This window comes from Puma concolor, chromosome B1 (assembly GCF_028749965.1).
Source record: "Puma concolor isolate L17-30 chromosome B1, mPumCon1.1.hap2, whole genome shotgun sequence".
NCBI classification, from domain to species: domain Eukaryota; kingdom Metazoa; phylum Chordata; class Mammalia; order Carnivora; family Felidae; genus Puma; species Puma concolor.
Window position 1 is genome coordinate 75835530 of NC_141670.1, and position 19092 is coordinate 75854621.

At 34.1% G+C, this 19092-nt stretch overlaps 1 protein-coding gene across 5 annotated transcripts in view; it reads left to right on the plus strand.

The window, feature by feature from the left end:
* The window catches only part of FBXW7 (F-box and WD repeat domain containing 7), a 231044-nt gene that overhangs the window by 201328 nt on the left and 10624 nt on the right, over positions 1-19092 (plus strand). For all 5 annotated transcript variants that reach the window (XM_086704093.1, XM_086704091.1, XM_086704092.1 and 2 more), the window contains 3 exons: positions 2570-2711; positions 11528-11662; positions 17215-17338. In XM_086704093.1, the coding sequence (XP_086560219.1) occupies positions 2570-2711; positions 11528-11662; positions 17215-17338 (401 nt within the window). The remainder of the gene's footprint in view (positions 1-2569; positions 2712-11527; positions 11663-17214; positions 17339-19092) is intronic.

Below are 19092 nucleotides of genomic sequence, written 5' to 3' on the forward strand. Positions count from 1 at the left end.
ATTTGGAATGTGGTATTTTAAAATTTAAATGACAAAAGTATCTTCAGAGTTTTTTTGGTCTTTTCTGCATAATTGTCACTTCTTCAAATCACTGATTAAAAGTTAGCTATAGAAGCCCTAAGAACTTCATGATGGTAACATTTCTTCTTTTTTCCTTAAATATTTTGATTTAGAGTTATGTTTATTATATAAGATGCAATAAATTTAACATTGCTCAGACTTAAGTTTCTGTGATGGAGAATTGCTAGAGATTGCATCTCTCTCTCTCTCTCTCTCTCTCTCTTTTAAGAAAGAGTTTATATTTTTACTTCATCCAGTTGTGGAAAATACTTTTTTAAAATGCTCTTCTATGAAATTTAGAAATCATAAAATTAAATAGTTCTCTATGCAAAAAATGCGGAGATGATGCAGAGGAGAGAAATAAAACTATCTCTTAGTTATTTAAGAAATGCTTTCAGTATGATTTCCCATGTTAATTGTTCCCCTCTTAGTTACCCTTTGCCTTTTGACAATTTCACTGTGTTTGGCACTTCCACCAGAGGGTGTGGGGTGATAGACACATGAAACTCTTCACTTCATTTTTGCTTTTTCCTTCTAGTCTTGAGAAAGTATTTCTCGGATGAGAACGTTGAGTTTAATGTTAAAAATGTACTACTTTTAATGTATAGATTGCAGTGAACCATATCATTTTCGTCTTCTATTAATATGGCTGATACCAGGACAAAGGTATTAAATTGTTCAGTTGTGTTTAAGGCAGCTTGTAAACAAATGCTGAATTTTTACTACAGAACACATTTTAAGAAAATTTGTCTTTAGTTGCTCACTTTTTGTTGTGAGAAAATACCTGAAAATGTGCAAGTTCTGTTTTCAGCCTTTTAACATATAACTTACCAAAGCAAACCAAACTGCATATTGATTTCCATGTCTTTTCGGAGACTTTATCAGTATATATTTGATGCTTTTTAATTTTTTTGACAGATTTTCTAATAATAATAATGAAACTATGATTTTCTGTCTTCCTTATTAGAAAATTTATGATCACATTCTGTTTCATTTTGGAGAGGAAGACAGAGCTTACCTCTGAAATTTGATAGCCAGCATGGGGCGCCTGGGTGGCGCAGTCGGTTAAGTGTCCGACTTCAGCTCACGTCATGATCTTGCTGTTTGTGAATTCGAGCCCCACATTGGGCTCTGTGCTGATGGCTCAGAGCCTGGAGCCTGCTTCGGATTCTGTGTCTCCCTCTCTCTGCCCCTCCCCTGCTCACGCTCTGTCTCTCTCTGTCTCTCTCTCTCAAAAATAAGTAAACATTAAAAAAAAAAAAATTGATAGATGGGAAAATCGATTTAATTGTTGTATGTTAGAGATTATCTTGGATGTATAATGTTAAAAGGTTTAAAGGTGGTAGATATGAAGATTTCTCTGTAAAATCTGGTGACTAAAATACATTTTTTAACAAAATAATGAAATATGCTGGATAGAAAAGGATTGAGGGTATTGTTTCATTAGTAATTTATCAGAGCTTAGATATTCAGCTAATAGGCTGTAATTTGTATGTTCTTCAGATATAAAACACTTTATTATCATAGCTCAATAAATTGAAGATTATTTTACAAATGTAACTATGAGTCTTCCTGAACTTTTTATTCAGATGTCTCCAAAATAGAGATATTCAGTATTTACCTCGATTAAATAATTTAATTATATATTGAAATTAGGAAGGAAGTTTAATATATTAATAACTTGGTTATAACTATACTTTTCTGCTATTAGTCATTTTTAGGAGAGTTGGACAGTTTTAGAGATACATCATTTAGTCTTAACTCTTTGATTTTACTAGTGGCAGAATTGAAGGTTTATTTTCTGTAATGTCTCAGAGTTTAAATTATTCTATGAAAGTGTTCAGATGATCTCATTTGATTCAATTTTACATATCATATAGTAAGTTTTCAATACTTACTGTTTTGAGTAAATACATGTCTAATCAAGGCTTGTTCCTGTCAAATGTTATTTAGACTAAGCTTTATAAATAACAGTGGAAAGTTGGAGAGAGAGAGATAAATATTATAAATAATTTAGAAAGCATCTGAGTTGAAAATTAAGGAATAATGTGTGTGGTGAAATGTCTAAAATATATGAGCATACTGCTTCTACATATGAATTTTTTAAACCATTAATAAGTTTCACACCCTTTTTATAAAGGAAATTTAAACTTCTGTTTAATTAAGTCACTGAAGACCAGTCATAACAGAGGTAGAACCTGTATCTTCTAAAGAAGTATTTTAACATTATTTGTATGTATCAACAAGTTGCAGTTTTGCCATAGAGATTCTGTCATGTGGTTGCAGTTAGCATTGCTGGGATAATAACAGGTGGCTATGTAGGAGGGAGGAAACCTGCCCTAAGAATAGCGGAATAGATTTTGTGTATCCTTGCTCTCTGGCAATAAGCAAATAAAAATAATAATTCTGTTGATGTTTGACATATGCCACATCACATGCTTATTTAAATTAGAGCCCATTATTCTTAACAAATACCTACCTTTGTTTCCACTCTTGTGTTTTTTTGTAGTACCACTGGACTTGTACCATGTTCAGCAACACCAACAACTTTTGGAGACCTGCGAGCAGCCAATGGCCAAGGGCAACAACGACGTCGAATTACATCTGTCCAACCACCTACAGGCCTTCAGGAATGGCTGAAAATGTTTCAGGTGACATGTCTAAACACAGTATTTGAAATGCTTCACTTAATTGCTGCAAAAAATAAGGGATTATTCAGCCATGAGAAGGAACTGTTACATGCTACACCATGGATGAATCTTAAAAACATTATGTTAAGTGAAAGAAGCCAGTCACAAAAATGACATGAAATATCCAGAACAGGCAAATATATAGAGACAGAAGATAGATTAGTGATTGCTATGTGATTGGTGAGGGGATGTTGGGGCTAGCTGCTGACAGGTATGGGATTTCTTTCTGGGGTGATGGAAGTGTTCTGGAGTGGACAGAGGTGATGGTTGTACAGCAAGACAGGTGTTCTGGAAACCATTCAGGTGAACATTTTAAATGGTGAATTGGACCTTGTGTGAAGTATATGTCAATAAAAAAAGCTGTTGAAGATAAGGGAGCTCATCTTAATTTTTAAACGCATTAATCAAGAGAATCCAGTGCTTATTTTGTATAAGTGTGTATTTGTTTTGTTGTTGCTTTTTAGATAGTAAGACCTTTCTTCCTTTTCTCTTTTATGTTGGGGTTTCTGAATGTACTTGTTTTCCAAAATTTCTTGCTTAGAAGTTAAGCATTTAGGAGTAATGCAGGAACTCCTCTAATTAGTCACTTGTGGTGATTTAGCCATCACTGTTACCCTAGTAGCCTCCAAGACTTTGATACAGCTTCTCTTCATCAGTGCCATGCTGGTGTATGGCTTGTTGTGTTCATATGCTGATTACTGTATTTTACTGGCATTTAAATTCTTTGCAAGTTTGCCAGGAAGATTGGCTACAACCAAACCTCTGTTAAGAATTTTGTAAATCCTGGTAGTGATGTTAAATAGATTTATCTCTTCTTCCAGTGAGACAATGCATATATATTAAGCATTTAGCAAAATAGTTGACCTAGATTAAACACTTAATTATTCTTTGTAAATATCAAATAATATAAGTTATGTGAAGTCACGGTATCTCTGATATTATCCATGACATTAATGTAAAATGAATATATTTCCTTACCTCTAGCTGCTTGATTGGTAGTATTTTATGAATGCATATGGGAATAAGAATGAATAAGGGAAAAAGAAGATACTTTATTTGACTTTATTTGATATTTCAGATTTTTACAATATCCATTATGTAAATCCTTATAAATTAAATTCCTGGGCAAAAACTAAATAAATGTCCCAGTCTTTTTCTTCTGTAGCTGGAAAATTCACTTGAATCAGTGTTGTTTTTAAATGGATTTTAAAAATTGTTTTCTACCCTTCAGGTGATTTCAGAGAAACTAGGGTAACCTTTTTTTTTTTTTTTTTTCAGTTGGTGACTGTAAGGTTAAAGCAGTGGTTCTTGACAGGGGGCAGGTTTTTCCCTCAGATGAAACAGTTTTGGTTGTTGCAACTGATGGGGTGGAGGGCAGGATGCCGCTGGCATCTGGTGAGTAGTGGCCACGTAAAGCACAGCCTCCTATAGCCGAGTGTTATCGGGCCCCAAATGTCACCAGTGCTGGGACTGAGGATGAAAGTTGTGTGTCACTCTCATGATAATGTTATAAGCCACTACAATCACAAAGAATTTTTTTTCTGTCTTCATAGTCCTGTGTTGATTAACCTTACCTTTCCCCAAGGATTAGTACCCCCCTTCCCTTCTCCCAGTTCTTTTACCTTAGGTTCCTGATTTTTTTTTAATTTTAATTAATTTTTTCCTATGCATGAAAAAAAAAATTTTTATCATAGCCTTTCGATACGAAATGTATCCCATCAATAAGAGGTAAAAAGAAGAGTCAGACATTCATACAGTCACAAAGAAATACTTCAAAGATTTTTATCATCTCTGATTAAGCCAAGGAGATGGGAATATGGCTGTGTGTTGTCAAGCACACGCACACAGTGTGAGCGGCAGAGCGCTTGGGAATAACGCAGAATTACTTAATATCATTTTTATAAGAAAGCATCAACATGATTGAAATTTTACACTATTGGTAATAGTTTTCTCATCATTGTGGACAGCGTGCAAAATATTTATTTTATATGAAAAGCTTTATTTCTTATCACAAGGATGTCAAGTGATTTATTTTGTATGTGACATGGGCCTATTTTTTCCGGTGTTTTAGAGTACCAAAATATTCTTTGCTAGACATTTAGACTTTTCCCAATTTTAAGAGAACTCTCTCAAATATTGATTTATAGAAGGGAGGGAGTATTTGCTTTATTTTGCAGTGAGGATGTTTTCGGGAGTTCTTTGTAGAATGTTTACTTGTTCAGCTCATTCATGCTTTTCTTAATGAAATGTCCACGTTACCACATATTGTATGTCACCAAGTCTGAGATGCCTAATATCTAGGTTATTAGATGCATCCCATCTTCAGAAATCTTATTTGTAAAAAAAAAAAAAACAAAAAGTTTCTTACAATAAATGGGATTCAATAAATTAAAGAATATTAGGCTAGCCTTTGTTCTGTAAAAAAGCCCATTTGATTGCTTTTCGTATGAGAAGTAGATGCAGTGAAGACAACTTGTTCTTAGCTAATAGGAATAACAGGTAGAATTATCCCTCCAGGTATAGTGTTTTTTTCAGATAAATATTCTGCAACAAAGAAATCTTTTAGCAACAAAAAGTCAACTAAACAGGTGTATCAGGACCTTAATCTTTTGAGTACCATATCTGTCTCTTACACACCCAGGTCCTCATTGTTGTGCATTGCCCTTTATTTTCAGGGCTGGTGCCAAAGTAACTAGAGATGAATCACTTGCCTAAAAGCTTATAGGGCTTTCATGGCCAACTTGTAGAGAGATATAATTTCATAGTAAAGTAGGGGAGTCGTGAGTTGACCCTGTGTGCTATAGTGGAGGGATAATTAGACTGGCATGATTTCTACAAATGTGCTGTGGGGGTATTTAATGATGACTTTTCCGTTGCATAACAAGCAAAATGGGAGAGCTCATCCCCTTACTGTTCTGCTATTGCTCCTAAGGCAGTGATACAGCATTGTTTTGGTCCAGCTCCATCTATTCCGACAAAGTACTCTGTACTCAATTTATAAATGGAATGAGAACAAATGATATACCATTTTGGATAAAGGGAAATTGAAACAAAATGGCATTGTAAAATTGAAGTGGAAATTCAAAACAAAACAAAAAACCAGAAATTTTGTACTGTGTAAATTTTTAGTAGCCATTGGTTCTACTTTTTTTGGCAGCCAGATTGATGCTTCAGGTTGTTAATTTGGGGGCAGAGGATTGGTCATTTTGTTTGTGCATTTGGGTGTTACATATAGGTTTTTTTACTTGAAAATTTTAGAGCAAGTAAAGGCATCAATAACATTATTATGATCTTATGTTGAAATTTATATTTAGAGGCATCCTGATATAAATGAGAAGCACATATGACTTAGAAGAAAAAGATCTTAGTACAAATTTTGGCTTTGCCCCTTAATACTAGGTAATTTTATTGGTATTACGTAACCACTCTTGCCTATTTTCATCCTCTGTAAGACAGATACAACACTAAAAAGTTGTCAAACAGGAGACAACATGTAAATGTGCTTAAAGCTTTATGTGGAAATAATAGTGGAGACTCAATGTTCGTTTCTTCTCTTGGTCAAGAAATAGCCTTTGTGAACCTCCGTTTTCTCAGGTCTAAAAAAGGGCTATTAAAAACAGCTTCATACAAATGTTATTAGCATTATTTTAATAAAAAAATTTGCATTGCATTAAAATAATGAATGTACTTTGAAAATACTAATACTCAAATATTTTTTTAAATGATAAAGTAGAAAATACTTATGTGTTTTGACATTAAAAGTGGAGTAAAGGGGCGCCTGGGTGGCGCAGTCAGTTAAGCGTCCGACTTCAGCCAGGTCACGATCTCGCGGTCCGTGAGTTCGAGCCCCGCGTTGGGCTCTGGGCTGATGGCTCGGAGCCTGGAGCCTGTTTCCAATTCTGTGTCTCCCTCTCTGTCTGCCCCTCCCCCGTTCATGCTCTGTCTCTCTCTGTCCCAAAAATAAATAACCGCTGAAAAAAAAAAATTAAAAAATAAATAAATAAATAAATAAATAAATAAATAAATAAATAAATAAAAGTGGAGTAAAAACACTCTCTTGAAGGATTTAATTAAGTACCACGGTAACACTTAGAAATTGTACATGTTCTCTGTTTTATTTAGATCTTTTTTATTTGCTAGTCAACAAAATACCAAAACAGGATTATGCCAAAATAAAATGAATTCAGTGTTACTTTGCAATTGTATTTGAGGCAGTATGATTAAGAAACCTTGTGTGAAGAAGAAAGTGTGTGTTTAAGAAAGTCATGAGAAATCGGTTCTTTACCACATGAAATTCAGGCGTGGTACTACCGAAAGTCATAATGTGTACATATCTGAATGGGGTATAGAGATCATCCAGACTAGTAACCAACACTGTTTGTGAGTCACTTGCATCAAAACTGGATGAGTTGTTTATTTAAAACACAAAATGTCCTCAGCCCCACCTTGACTACTGAATCATACTCTTTGATGATGAGTTCTAGGACTCTGATTCTTACACTCCTCAACCAGCATTTGGGAAACACTGGTCTGGACCAAGCCCCTCATTATACAGGTGGGGTCTCTGAGATTAATTAAGGGACTTTCATATGGTTCCATGGTGAGTTTACTGGTGAAACCCCAGCCCCTAATTGCAGTTCAGTGCTTCTTATATTCTTCACTACTACCTTCATTCTCTAATTATCTGAAATAAAATACTCCTTTCGTGGGGAATTTTCAAGTTTGCATTTGCAATTTTGCCCACAAATTAAGTTTTGTTTCTTTTGATCCTCGCCAAATTTGGAATGTTTTTCGTATCTCCTTAAATAAGTTCTCACATAACTTTACCATGAAAGACCAAAGGAAGATGCTTTCATCCAGGACAACTATTTTTTAGAACAGAAATAAAATAATTATCAGAATTATCCAGCAATTTTGCAGATGCAGAAATAAGGCCTGCAGAGGTTAAAGTGTAATCTAATTAGTGTCAGTATCACCTCTAAAAGTTGGGTTTCCTGATCTGAAATTGACTGCTGTTTCCACTATTCCTCATTAAAGGAATGAGGGTTGTTGTTATTTTGTTTTAATATAGTCATTAACTGCTAGTTTTTCAAGTTAATACATACTTCCCTTGCTGGTAAACCATGTATGCAAAAATTTGGAATCAGTCTTGGAGCCAAACTAAACAAGTAAGTCCTAGTAATACCATCAAATATAAATACCAGAAACACTCTCTGGAGAGAATTTTGAGTTAGTGGTGGTGTGGTATTTCCTGACTCTTTGGGGATTCATTTATTTATTCAACAAATAATTACTGGTGCTAGGTTCTACTTTGGATTTGGAATACAATAGTGAACAAAACAGACCAAAAACTCTCTTCCACAGAACTTACATTATAGGAGAGGGATGGAATGGGGGCGGGGGGTTGGAACTGGTTTGCAGTTTTAAAAAGGTTGCCTGGAGTTGGTCTCGGAAGGACATAGGGAAGAAGCCATGTGGATATCAAGGGCAAGAATGTTCCAGGAACAGCAAGTGAAAAGGCTCTGAAGCGGAGCATGCTTCGTTTGTCTATGGCTAAAGCGACTAAACAAGAGGGAAAAGAGTAGGAAATAGAATCTTGTAGGCCAACCCAGACTGGTTTTTACTTTTAATTTTTTTTGAAAAATGTTTTTAATGTTTATTTTTGAAAGAGAGAGAAACAGACAGAGCACGAGTGGGATAGGGGCAGAGAGAGAGGGAGACACAGAATCTGAAGCAGGCTTCAGGCTCTGAGCTGTCATCACAGATCCCAACCTGGGGCTCAAACTCATGAGCCATGAGGTCACGGCTTGAGCCGAAGTTGGACACTTAACTGACTGAGCTACCCAGGTGCCCCTGGTTTTTACTTTGAAGTCGGAAGCCACTAGAGGGTTTTAAGCAGAAGAGTGAGTGATTTTTAGCAGTTATCACTGACTGTTTTGTGAAGAATAGAACAAGGAAGCTTGTAGAAAGGAATAATCCACGTGAGAGATAATATAGTAGCTAGGCCAATGTAGTTAACAGTCAGATTCTGGATATATTTTGAAGTTTAAGGCCTTAAAATTCATTGATGGATCAGAACCATCTAACAGTGGTGAGAATGAGAGAGTTAGGGATGACTCCAGAGTTTTTGGCTTGAGCAACTAAGAGAATAAGAGTTACAGTTTACTGAAATAGGGAGGATTATGGACATGCATATTTGAAGAGAAAGATCATGGATATGTTAAGTTTTTATTGCATATCTAAGAATACATGTTGAATGCGCAATTTTATATACCAATCTGGAAGAAATCCAGGCTGGGGAGAGGAAAGCTTTCTATATGGTTCATACCTTTGTCGAAACCATCTAAGGAAAGTGACTTTAAGTAATTAGACTATTGAATATGTGTGATAGGTGGAAACAGTCTCATTTACTACCTAGCTTGCAGCCTGTGTTGCTAATCCTTGTCAGTGGTATACTTTTAAATAAAGGGTCACAAAGTAACATCTGTTGAATGTATGTATAATTTAAACACAGATATGCATTTAATTTTATTTGACTTGTTAAATCAAATATTGCTTAAAACAAAAACATTGTTTAAAATCTTAGAAATATTTTCCTATGCAAGCATAATTTTTGTCATGGACTTTGCTTAAATATATAGAAATTTCTGACATAGCTTTTAGTATTTACTTAAAATCTGAATTAGTTGTTTATTTTTTATTCTGGCTTTTCACATTCTACACCCGATCCCCTAAAATCCTTAATAAAATACGTTTTCCATCTATTAGCAGTAATATATCATGTATTAATAATGTTTTTCTACCCTTTTCTTTCTTAAGAAAACTGTAATAATTCATTAACTGAAAAAAAGACATTAAACAAGTATATTGCCTTAAAGTAGAAATATTCATAGTAGCTATTCATGTCATTAATCTATGTAAGGTACATAGAGTAGTAATATGTTGTAAGGTTTTTCACCCTATTACTGTAGAAGATTACATAGGATACCTTTATTTTTATATCAAAATTTAACCATAAAAACTTCCAAAAAGTGTTTCTAAGGCAAACAGTCATATATGCAAAGGTGTTTAAAAAGTTTTCAATAATTAAATTAAATTTAATTAAGTAATTAAGATTATTGTGCTATCAGGTTACTTAAAGCTGCATTTTAATCAAGTCAGCATAAGTTATCCGTTACCCAAATTGGATATGTCCTCATACTTGTGTCCATGAATGGAGGGGAACAACATATTTATGAAAACCCACCTTCAATTCTATGAGGAACCTATATCAATAAATTAGAGTTTATAGTATTGATAGTAAATGATCAGAGATGAGGGGAGATGATCAGTGTAAGTTTTGTTAAAGAGGTAAATTTTGAACTAGGATTTGAAGCTGTGTGAGAAAAACAACAAAACAGTCGAACTTCAAAGTAACTGCTTTTCATTGCTCATGAGTACGCAAATACATATATTTGAGTAGTTTTTATTTCTGTGCATAAGTCCTCACCCTAATTAAAAAGGGTCCAAAGTGGGTTCTCAAGGAGAATCTTCTAGGTATGCAGGTATATAGAAGTAAAAGAAAAGAATACGATTTATTAGAGTCTATGTTTCCTCATATTTGGTGGTAAAATGGAAATGTTTCCCAGAGTTTTTATGATTAAGTAAGATAATGTTTGTGATAAGTGCTTTGGAAATACTATTGAAATGTTTGATAGTATTAACATAATCTACACCTTATAATAGGAGTTTCATCTACAATGAAATTCATTGTAGATTCTAAAGGGACAAAAAAAATTTAAACTACAGTACTTTAAAAAGTATTCTAAATAAGGCTTCCTGTGTCCTGAGTATATCTCAGTTTTCAATTATTATCCATTTCATATATTACAAAATCCAGGTTCCTAGTTTGAGCAAGAAATGGAATGTCAGATTGGACATAATAATTCACAAAGGTACTTAAATCAGCCTGGTCAAGGATGTTCTTTCACTTAAGCATCACAAAGTTATTTACATGTTTTATGTGATTATTTTGAGGGGAAATTCTAACACTCTAAATTATTCACATGGCTTTTTAATGTTTCCTTTTAAGAATCATGGCTTTTCTGTGCAGATGTTCCTCACTGGCAAAAAAAATTTTTTTTAATAATCCCCTAGTATAAAGTAGTTTCTGTTTTTTAAAGTATAATAATGTGTTTTTGTCTTTCCCATAAGTAGTACTTTGTTTCTGACCCTTTTGTTCACATTCTAGTATCATTACTAAGTCAGTTACTGTTTTATGTTTTTGCTGCTTTTTATTTCAAATTATTTTCACATAATAAATCAAAGTTCTTTTATTTTGTGGAAGACACTTGTCAGATTTGCAGTATATCCAGCTATTAATTTTTCTCTAAATCATGCTGCCAATCTCCTCTGAGATGGGTTCCTTATTAACACTATCAAATTTTATGGTGCCCACTGGAAAGAATATAAAATACCTTGTTTACTTAGTAGCCCAAGTTGATGTTTCCGGATAAAACTCTGATTTCTTATCTTGATAGTAGATGAACATATAATATTTATAATAATATGGTACAAAAATATTTGTCAAAATCATGACTTTTTCTTAAGCTTTTATAAAATAAAGGTACCTAGTGAATTTGATGAGAATAATTGATTATCACTTCAGTGACTCCTGGAGAAACTTTCACTGTAAGCAGCCACTTTTTATGTTATGTGTAAACGTGGATTTTCCTTTATGAGTTTATAGCTTGAGACATCTATTAAAATAATAAAAATTTCTACTTCCTTTTTGATAGAGCTGGAGTGGACCAGAGAAATTGCTTGCTTTAGATGAACTTATTGATAGTTGTGAACCAACACAAGTAAAACATATGATGCAAGTGATAGAACCCCAGTTTCAACGAGACTTCATTTCCTTGCTCCCTAAAGAGGTAAGGATTATCAATTATATTCTTCTGGGTGCTATTTGATAATATAACTCCATAGCGACCACCTTTAAACATGGTCATGCTAATTATGGTATTCAGTATTGTCGGTTTAATGCTCTTAATTAGTGTTAAAGAGAGATGTAAATGATAAGCTGCCATGACTTAATAGTATCATTTCCAGATTCAAGTATATTTATGGACTAAGTGACTTCTTTCCACCCCTGCAGTAAGTCATAGGAGAGAGAGTAAACTATTGAGTTTCATTAATTTGATTATTCCTTTATCACAGTTTTTTCCCAGGTTATTTGAAGCCCAACCTTTAGTTGTCTTGGTACATTTATTATATATAGTAGCAGATTTTTTTAGAAATTCTGATTTTAGTAAAACAGATTTTTGTTGTTTGTTTCTCCAAAATCCCTCTGAGACTAATAGTTTTATGATTCTATTGAATGATAGTTCTCTGTTAACTCACATTATGTAATTTTTTTTTTAATATGTGGAATCTCACATGTGTATCTTTTTCTACTAATCATCCTTCGTCTTTCCCCCATCTCTCTCACTCTCTCTCTCCCATGCACACGCGCACGTGCACACATACACACACACACACACACACACTCACAGATTTCCTGCATCGATTACATCCTTGTGGCATTTCTTTTGGAATTACTTATGCCTAGTTTTTATATCTTTATGTGAACTGACACTGTTTTTTATCATAGATTGATTTTGATCACATGGGCATTCTTGGCTGCATAAATGAGGCATAGCTTAGATGTTGTTCTTTTATTGATGTTATAGGCTTCACAGTTTCATTTCTGTCAGCAAACAAATAATATGACATTAAATAATCAATGTCACGTGGTTTATATTTTCACAAATTATTTATGTGCCACTAATTATATGTCAGCTAAGAAAACAATATATAAGACACTAATATACTACTGCAAATGATCTTAAAACTTCTAATATGAAGAGAAAAAGAGTCAGTTTTTTTGGATAACCATTCTAAACATCCTAAGGGCATTAAACATAGTCTCAATAATTTCACATTGGATATGAATAAAATAGTTTTATCATATTTAATGTATGAAACTAAGCATTACTCTAAGAGAAAGCAAAGTGGAAATAATATCTTTTTCCTAAAATGTTTCTTCTTTGGAATGATTTTTTTTAAATGGCAAAAAAAAAAAAAAAAGTAGCATTGTCCCAGAAAAAATTTTTTATTCTTGCTGGCTCATGCTAAACCTGAACCTTTTGAATAGAATTGGCTTATGAAATGACATAAGCTCTCTTTGCTTCCAGAAGGACATTCATAATAGGTAGCACTTTTATAAGTATTTGACTGAAAGTAAAGTTAGTCCCTCTAATATTTTCTTCATGGTTTCCCTAGATATCCTCCTTATTTTAGAAGGTAGTATTTTTGTTAAAATACAGACTTTCTCTTAGTCTAGTTTGTCCTCTTATCTCTAAAAATGGTGAATATTTTGTTTTGCTTTATTTGTATTTCCATAATAACTTTTGAACACAAAAAATATTTAAAATCCGAAGACTATGAAAATATTTTTAAGAGTCTAAGAATTAAGGACAAATTATTGATAACCAGCGTAAATGCAATAAAGATTTTTTTGGATTAAATGTTCTTTTCAAGATTGCCTGAGGAAAAAGTAGAGAGGCTAGAGAAAAGAACAAGAGTGAGCTCTGGCTTAGCAGATCTTCTGCATTTTCCCTCTTTTTCAACTACTAGGAAACATTTCATGTTTTGAAAAAATGCTTTATTTTATATTTGGAGAAAGAATGGTATAGATCTAAGTCCTTAAGGAAACTATTATCTTATTGGAGACTAAGTGCTATTATTATTTAAAACATCACTACTTTCATGGCAGGAAATGGACTTGTAATGATTTTCTTATAATTCCTTTCAACAGATCTCAAAGCTCTTTACCAACACTTACTTTTTTTTTTTTTTTTTTTAATGTTTATTTTTGAGAGAGAGAGAGAAAGAGACAGAGTGTGAGCCGGGGAGGGGCAGAGAAAGAGGGAGACACAGAATCCGAAGCAGGTTCCAGGCTCCGAGCTGTCAGCAGCACAGAGCCTGATGTGGGACTCGAACTCACAAACCATGAGATCATGACCTGAGCCGAAGTCAGACACTTAACCGATTGAGCCACCCAGGCGCCCCATCAACACTTACTTTTTAAGCTCAAAAACCTTGATAAAAATGTCACTAGTCTCACGTGGGAGGCTTGTGATATACTGCATTATCCTTATTTTTGTAAATAAATGCCAAGAAAAGCATAGTGATGCAGTAGATGACCTAGAACAAAACCTAAATTCTTCAATTTTTTTAAAATTTATTTGCTATTTATTTGGAGAGAGAGAGCAAGCAAGCAGGAAAGGGGCAGAGAGAGGGAAGGAGAGAAAGAGAATCCCAAGCAGACTGTCACACAGAGCTCCATGCGGGGTTCAAATTCATGAACCGTGAGATCATGAGCCAAAATCAAGAGTTGATGCTTAACCAACTGAGCCACTCAGGTACCCCCCAAATCTGAACTCTTAACATAGGATCAGCCAACAATTTCTTTATTCTTTTTTTAACCCCCTGTTTCACTAGTTCAATCCAGGGAAATACAGCAATTTTCTGGGAAAGTATTAGTTCCCTCTCACGTATAATATGGTGGTCTCTTACATAGGTTAAAGAGAAAAACAAAAAATAGCAACTCTCACTGAAATGACAAGTTTGGTCAAGGAAAAGGTTATCTAAAATAGATGTTCAATTTAAGAGCTTCTGTCTGTTGAGCCTTAGGAGGAATTACTAATCCAGATTTTACCTTTACGAGAAATGAAAAGAGGGGTGTCTGAATGGGTCAATCAGTTAAGTATCCAACTCTTAATCTTGGCTCAGGTTATGATCTCATGGTTTGTGAGTTCGAGCCCCATGTCGGGCTCTACACTGACAGTGCAGAGCTTGCTTGGGATTCTTTCTCTCTGTGCCCCGCCCCCCGCCTCCCTCTCTCTCAAAATAAGCATAAAAAAAAAAAGACAAATGAATAGAAAATTGGATTAGCCAGACCATTTTACTTGGCCACAACAAACCTATACTCCCCTGCTATGGTATTATAGAGATGTTGTTCAGGACAATGCCCACTTTCTGCCTCCTGCAAGGAGCCCCACATGACTAAACCTTGCTTCCTTTGAGGAATTGTTATACTTCCCCCATAATATACGTTAAGAATTGTATAACTAATTGTTGTTCCTTTTGTGCTTGGCAGTTTAATTAAAAAACCATGTAAGATATTGTTGCCAGTGCATTTGTGTTCTACTTTTTCCCTGATTTAAACTTAACTTCTTTTATGATTTATATTTTTACTGGTTCTGATTTTCTTTTTCATATTTTTTATTTTCCTATGTGTATTTTCTACAATACTTAGATGTTTTTAATAGAACGACTAGATTTAAATAGAATAAGTTGAAATTCATGGTTGAGTTAGGGCCTCTGTTGTTTTAAAGGAAAAATGTACCAGTTACCTGTGGAGTTAGCACTTCAACTTTCGTTAGCACCTAAGTGTTTCTTTACTCTTTAATGCATTTCTCTTTAATGCATGCAGACACTGGACTAGGTGAGCTCATAATCACCAGTAATGAAGGAAATGATAGATGATTTAGGATGTACCTTTGAAATCTAAGGTGCTCTGGATTCATTTTCTAGCCTTTAAGATCCATTGCCTGTTTCTGTAAATTACCTGATTTCTACTTCAGCTGGATAACTAAAACAAAGAATAGACTTTTTCAGATGACCATTTTAAATATGTTGGGCATTAAATAGCATCTCCTTTTCACAAATATAACTTTGTGCCTTTTAATTTCTATATTAAATATGAATTTCACATAGAAGAAAAATATGGTGTTATCATTACTGTTATACTGGCACTAAACAACTTGCCCAGGCTTAATTTCAAAATTAAGTGACTTATAGAGTATCCATTAGAAAAGTATAATGTTGATACCTATATCTGTCTATATCTGTGTCTATGTTTGTGTATTTGTATATGTGTATGTATGTATACACATATATGTAGATTGTTGGATATAGTTATGCCTTTTTGTTTAAAATTACTCAGTTTCTAAATATGATCCTGAATGGGCTTCTCCGTTAGACCAAAAATAATTATTCCACAAAAAGGTTTTTTCTGTCATTTATCAGTAACAGTATTAAATTGAATACTGACTGGCTGGAGTACTTTCTATATGAAGTGTACTCAATAAATATGTGATTAATGATGAGCTCTCTCTATATAATGTTCTTGGGTAAGCATAATTTATATCATGTAATTACTGGTTAGCATCAGAAAATAATTCAAATTGTGCTTTTACTCCCTGTATGGCCTTTGGCCCTTTAAATGATAGTTTGTTTTAATTCTTGTAATTTAATTTCTGTGAACACTAAACTTTATTGCTTTGTTTAGATCATTTGGGTTCTAATATCATAATTTAAATTTTTATGTGATTAGTGAGGCTAATTGGATAAGCATACTCACAAGTTACCATCCCCCTCTTTTTTCTTTCTTCTTCCCTTATTTACTTGAATTGACTATACATGCTTTAAAAAAAATGATGGTTTGCAACCCTTGGAAACAAAATTTTAAAATCAGTGATATACCAAAGAGCTGGTACAAATATACAAATATATCTGGCCCATCAAGAAAATCCCCACCAGCAATGTAAAGTAATTAGAACCTAATTGCTTTTATATGTCTGTGGAGCAGTTTAGTAATTGTACCCTCTTGTCATTTACATTGAAGGGTATAAATGTTTGAGAAGTTCATCATTGTGATAATAGACACTTTGATGTGGTAAAGAACTATTAATCTTATCTATCAGAAGTGATCTGAAATCCTACCACACAGAATATCTAGATATCTCATTTCTTTTTTTTAATGTTCATTTGTTTTTTAGAGAGAGAGAAAGTGCAAGCGGGGGAGGGTTGGGGAGGGATGTGGAACAGAGGATCTGAAGTGGGCTCTGTGCTGACAGCTTCAGGGCTGACAGCAGTGAGCCCAATGCGGGGCTCGAACTCACAAACCACAAGATCATGACCTGAGCTGAAGTTGGATATTCAATAGAGTGAGCCACTCAAGCGCCCCTGAAATCTCATTCCTTAATTTATGTCATAACTTCAGTGAATTTACATGGTAGTGGGGAGAGAAAAGTACAAAATCTAAATGACTAATAAAGTGTACATACACATACATACGTACATAAATGGTAGAATTCTTGAGTTGAGGCTCACAGAGCAAAAGAGCAGAGGCAGAGAAGCTTAAGTATTCTTTGCAGAGATGACGTTAGTCAAGTGAAGTTCATAAAAACCAATAGAGCGAGTTTTTTAAGCTTGGTATATATTTAAGATTAACTATTAGAAAGTCAATTTCAAAAATTAGAATGTAGAATTACATTGTGTTTATCTAAAAGTGCTTCATTCTATAGTAAATAATTAACTTATTATTTTTGTATGTGTATTTTTAAATATGGACATACTGTGCTTTTGCTTTTCATAGCTGGCACTTTATGTGCTTTCATTCCTGGAACCCAAAGACCTGCTACAAGCGGCTCAGACTTGTCGCTACTGGAGAATTTTGGCTGAAGACAACCTTCTCTGGAGAGAGAAATGCAAAGAAGAGGGTAAGGTTCAAAATCACAAAGAGAAAATCTTTAGACTCTGAAAAAGCAAAGTGACTCTGAAAACAAATAGCAAAAAGTAAAAATTAGAAGTTTTATATGTGCACATAGAATTGAAAAAAGAGAACTTTGGCCGCTTATCAAAGAATGAAAAATTAGTCTTCATTGACATTCACCTACTTATATAAAATCCACAGGTTACCCCACACATTCAAATGAGCTAGATCTCGCAGCTAACCCCTTTAATGAGCGATAGTAACGAATAGCAAATGTATCTGATTTGCTTCCCAGTCTGAAAAGATCGGATGAGGATGATTTAAAGGAAACCTAAAAAAAAAAACAAACCAAAGCAAAACACAGACCCATGTATACAGAGAGCAGATTGTTAATTGCCAGAGGAGAGGGGAATTGGGGAGGCGGGTAAAATAGGTAAAGGGGATTAAGAACTATAAGCTTCTAGTTGTAAAATAAGTAAGTCATGGGGATGTAATGTAAGCATGGGCAATAGAGTCAATAATATTGTAGTAACTTTGTAAGTTCACAGAGGATAGCTAGATTTATTGTCATGACAATTTTGCAGCATATGTAAATATCGAATCACTGTGCTGTATACCTGATACTAATATTGTATGTCAGCTACACCTCAGTTTAAAGGAAGGACAAACCAAAGACCTAAATAGGAATTTTTGTTTAAAATAAGATGGCGATTAATTTCTACCAGCAGTTTCATGGATGAGAAAGGTGTCCGTCTTTCCAATACTCACAATTAAAGATCAAGTTATAATTGCAGCTGTCCTTGGGAGAGAAACTCACTGGAATTCACACTAATAAATGACTACTCAGTCATATAATGAAGGAAGGAAGAAAGGAAACCCCAAAATTATATTAACAGTATTCAAATATTCCATATTCTATTGTTTCACAAACATTTATTGAACACCTCCTATGAGCTGGAGATTCTTAAATGTTGGGGATACAGTACTGAACTCCCATTTTCTTCCCATCATGGAGCTTATGTTCTTGAAAATTGTAAAAAAATAAACAGAACAAAGAAAAAGAAAAAAATCTCCTTTCTTAGTAGAGGAGAAGGTATTATCTATATTAGATAACAAAAGGACATTTTTTTTTCCAGCAGTCATCTAAAAAAATTATATTTTTGAAAAAAAATGTAAAAATATGATTTGCCTCTGAGAAGCAAAAATTTTTGGAAAGAAAGGTAGAGCATGAGACAGATACTCTACAGGTTACCCTCTCCTTCATGGAGATCACAGTTGGTGAGGGGCACTGATGGTTAATAAAGCTGGAAGGTGAAGATCCAGGATACTTGGTTTCTGTCCTGCTTTTGCCCTGTCTGTAGCTTTGACTAGTGAAACCTTCTCTTCTCAAGTGTCTATATACATAAAGTGGGATTAATCACCCCTGCCGTACCTTCTCTCATAGAATCATTATTTTAATGACTTTAAAAAAAAACTGTGGTAACATATACCTAAGATAGAACTTATCATTCTAACCATTTTAAAAATTACAGTTCAGTGGCATGAAATACATTCATGTTTTGTACAATTCATCTTTAGAACTTTTTCATCTTTCCCAGCTGAGAGTTGATATCCATTTAACAGGAACTCGTTCCTCCTCCCTGCAGCCCCTGGCATCCATCATTCTGTTTTCTGTCTATGAGTTTGACTACTACTCTATGGGCCTCATATAAGTGGAATCATACGGTATTTGCTTTTTTGTGACTGACTTGTTTCATTTTG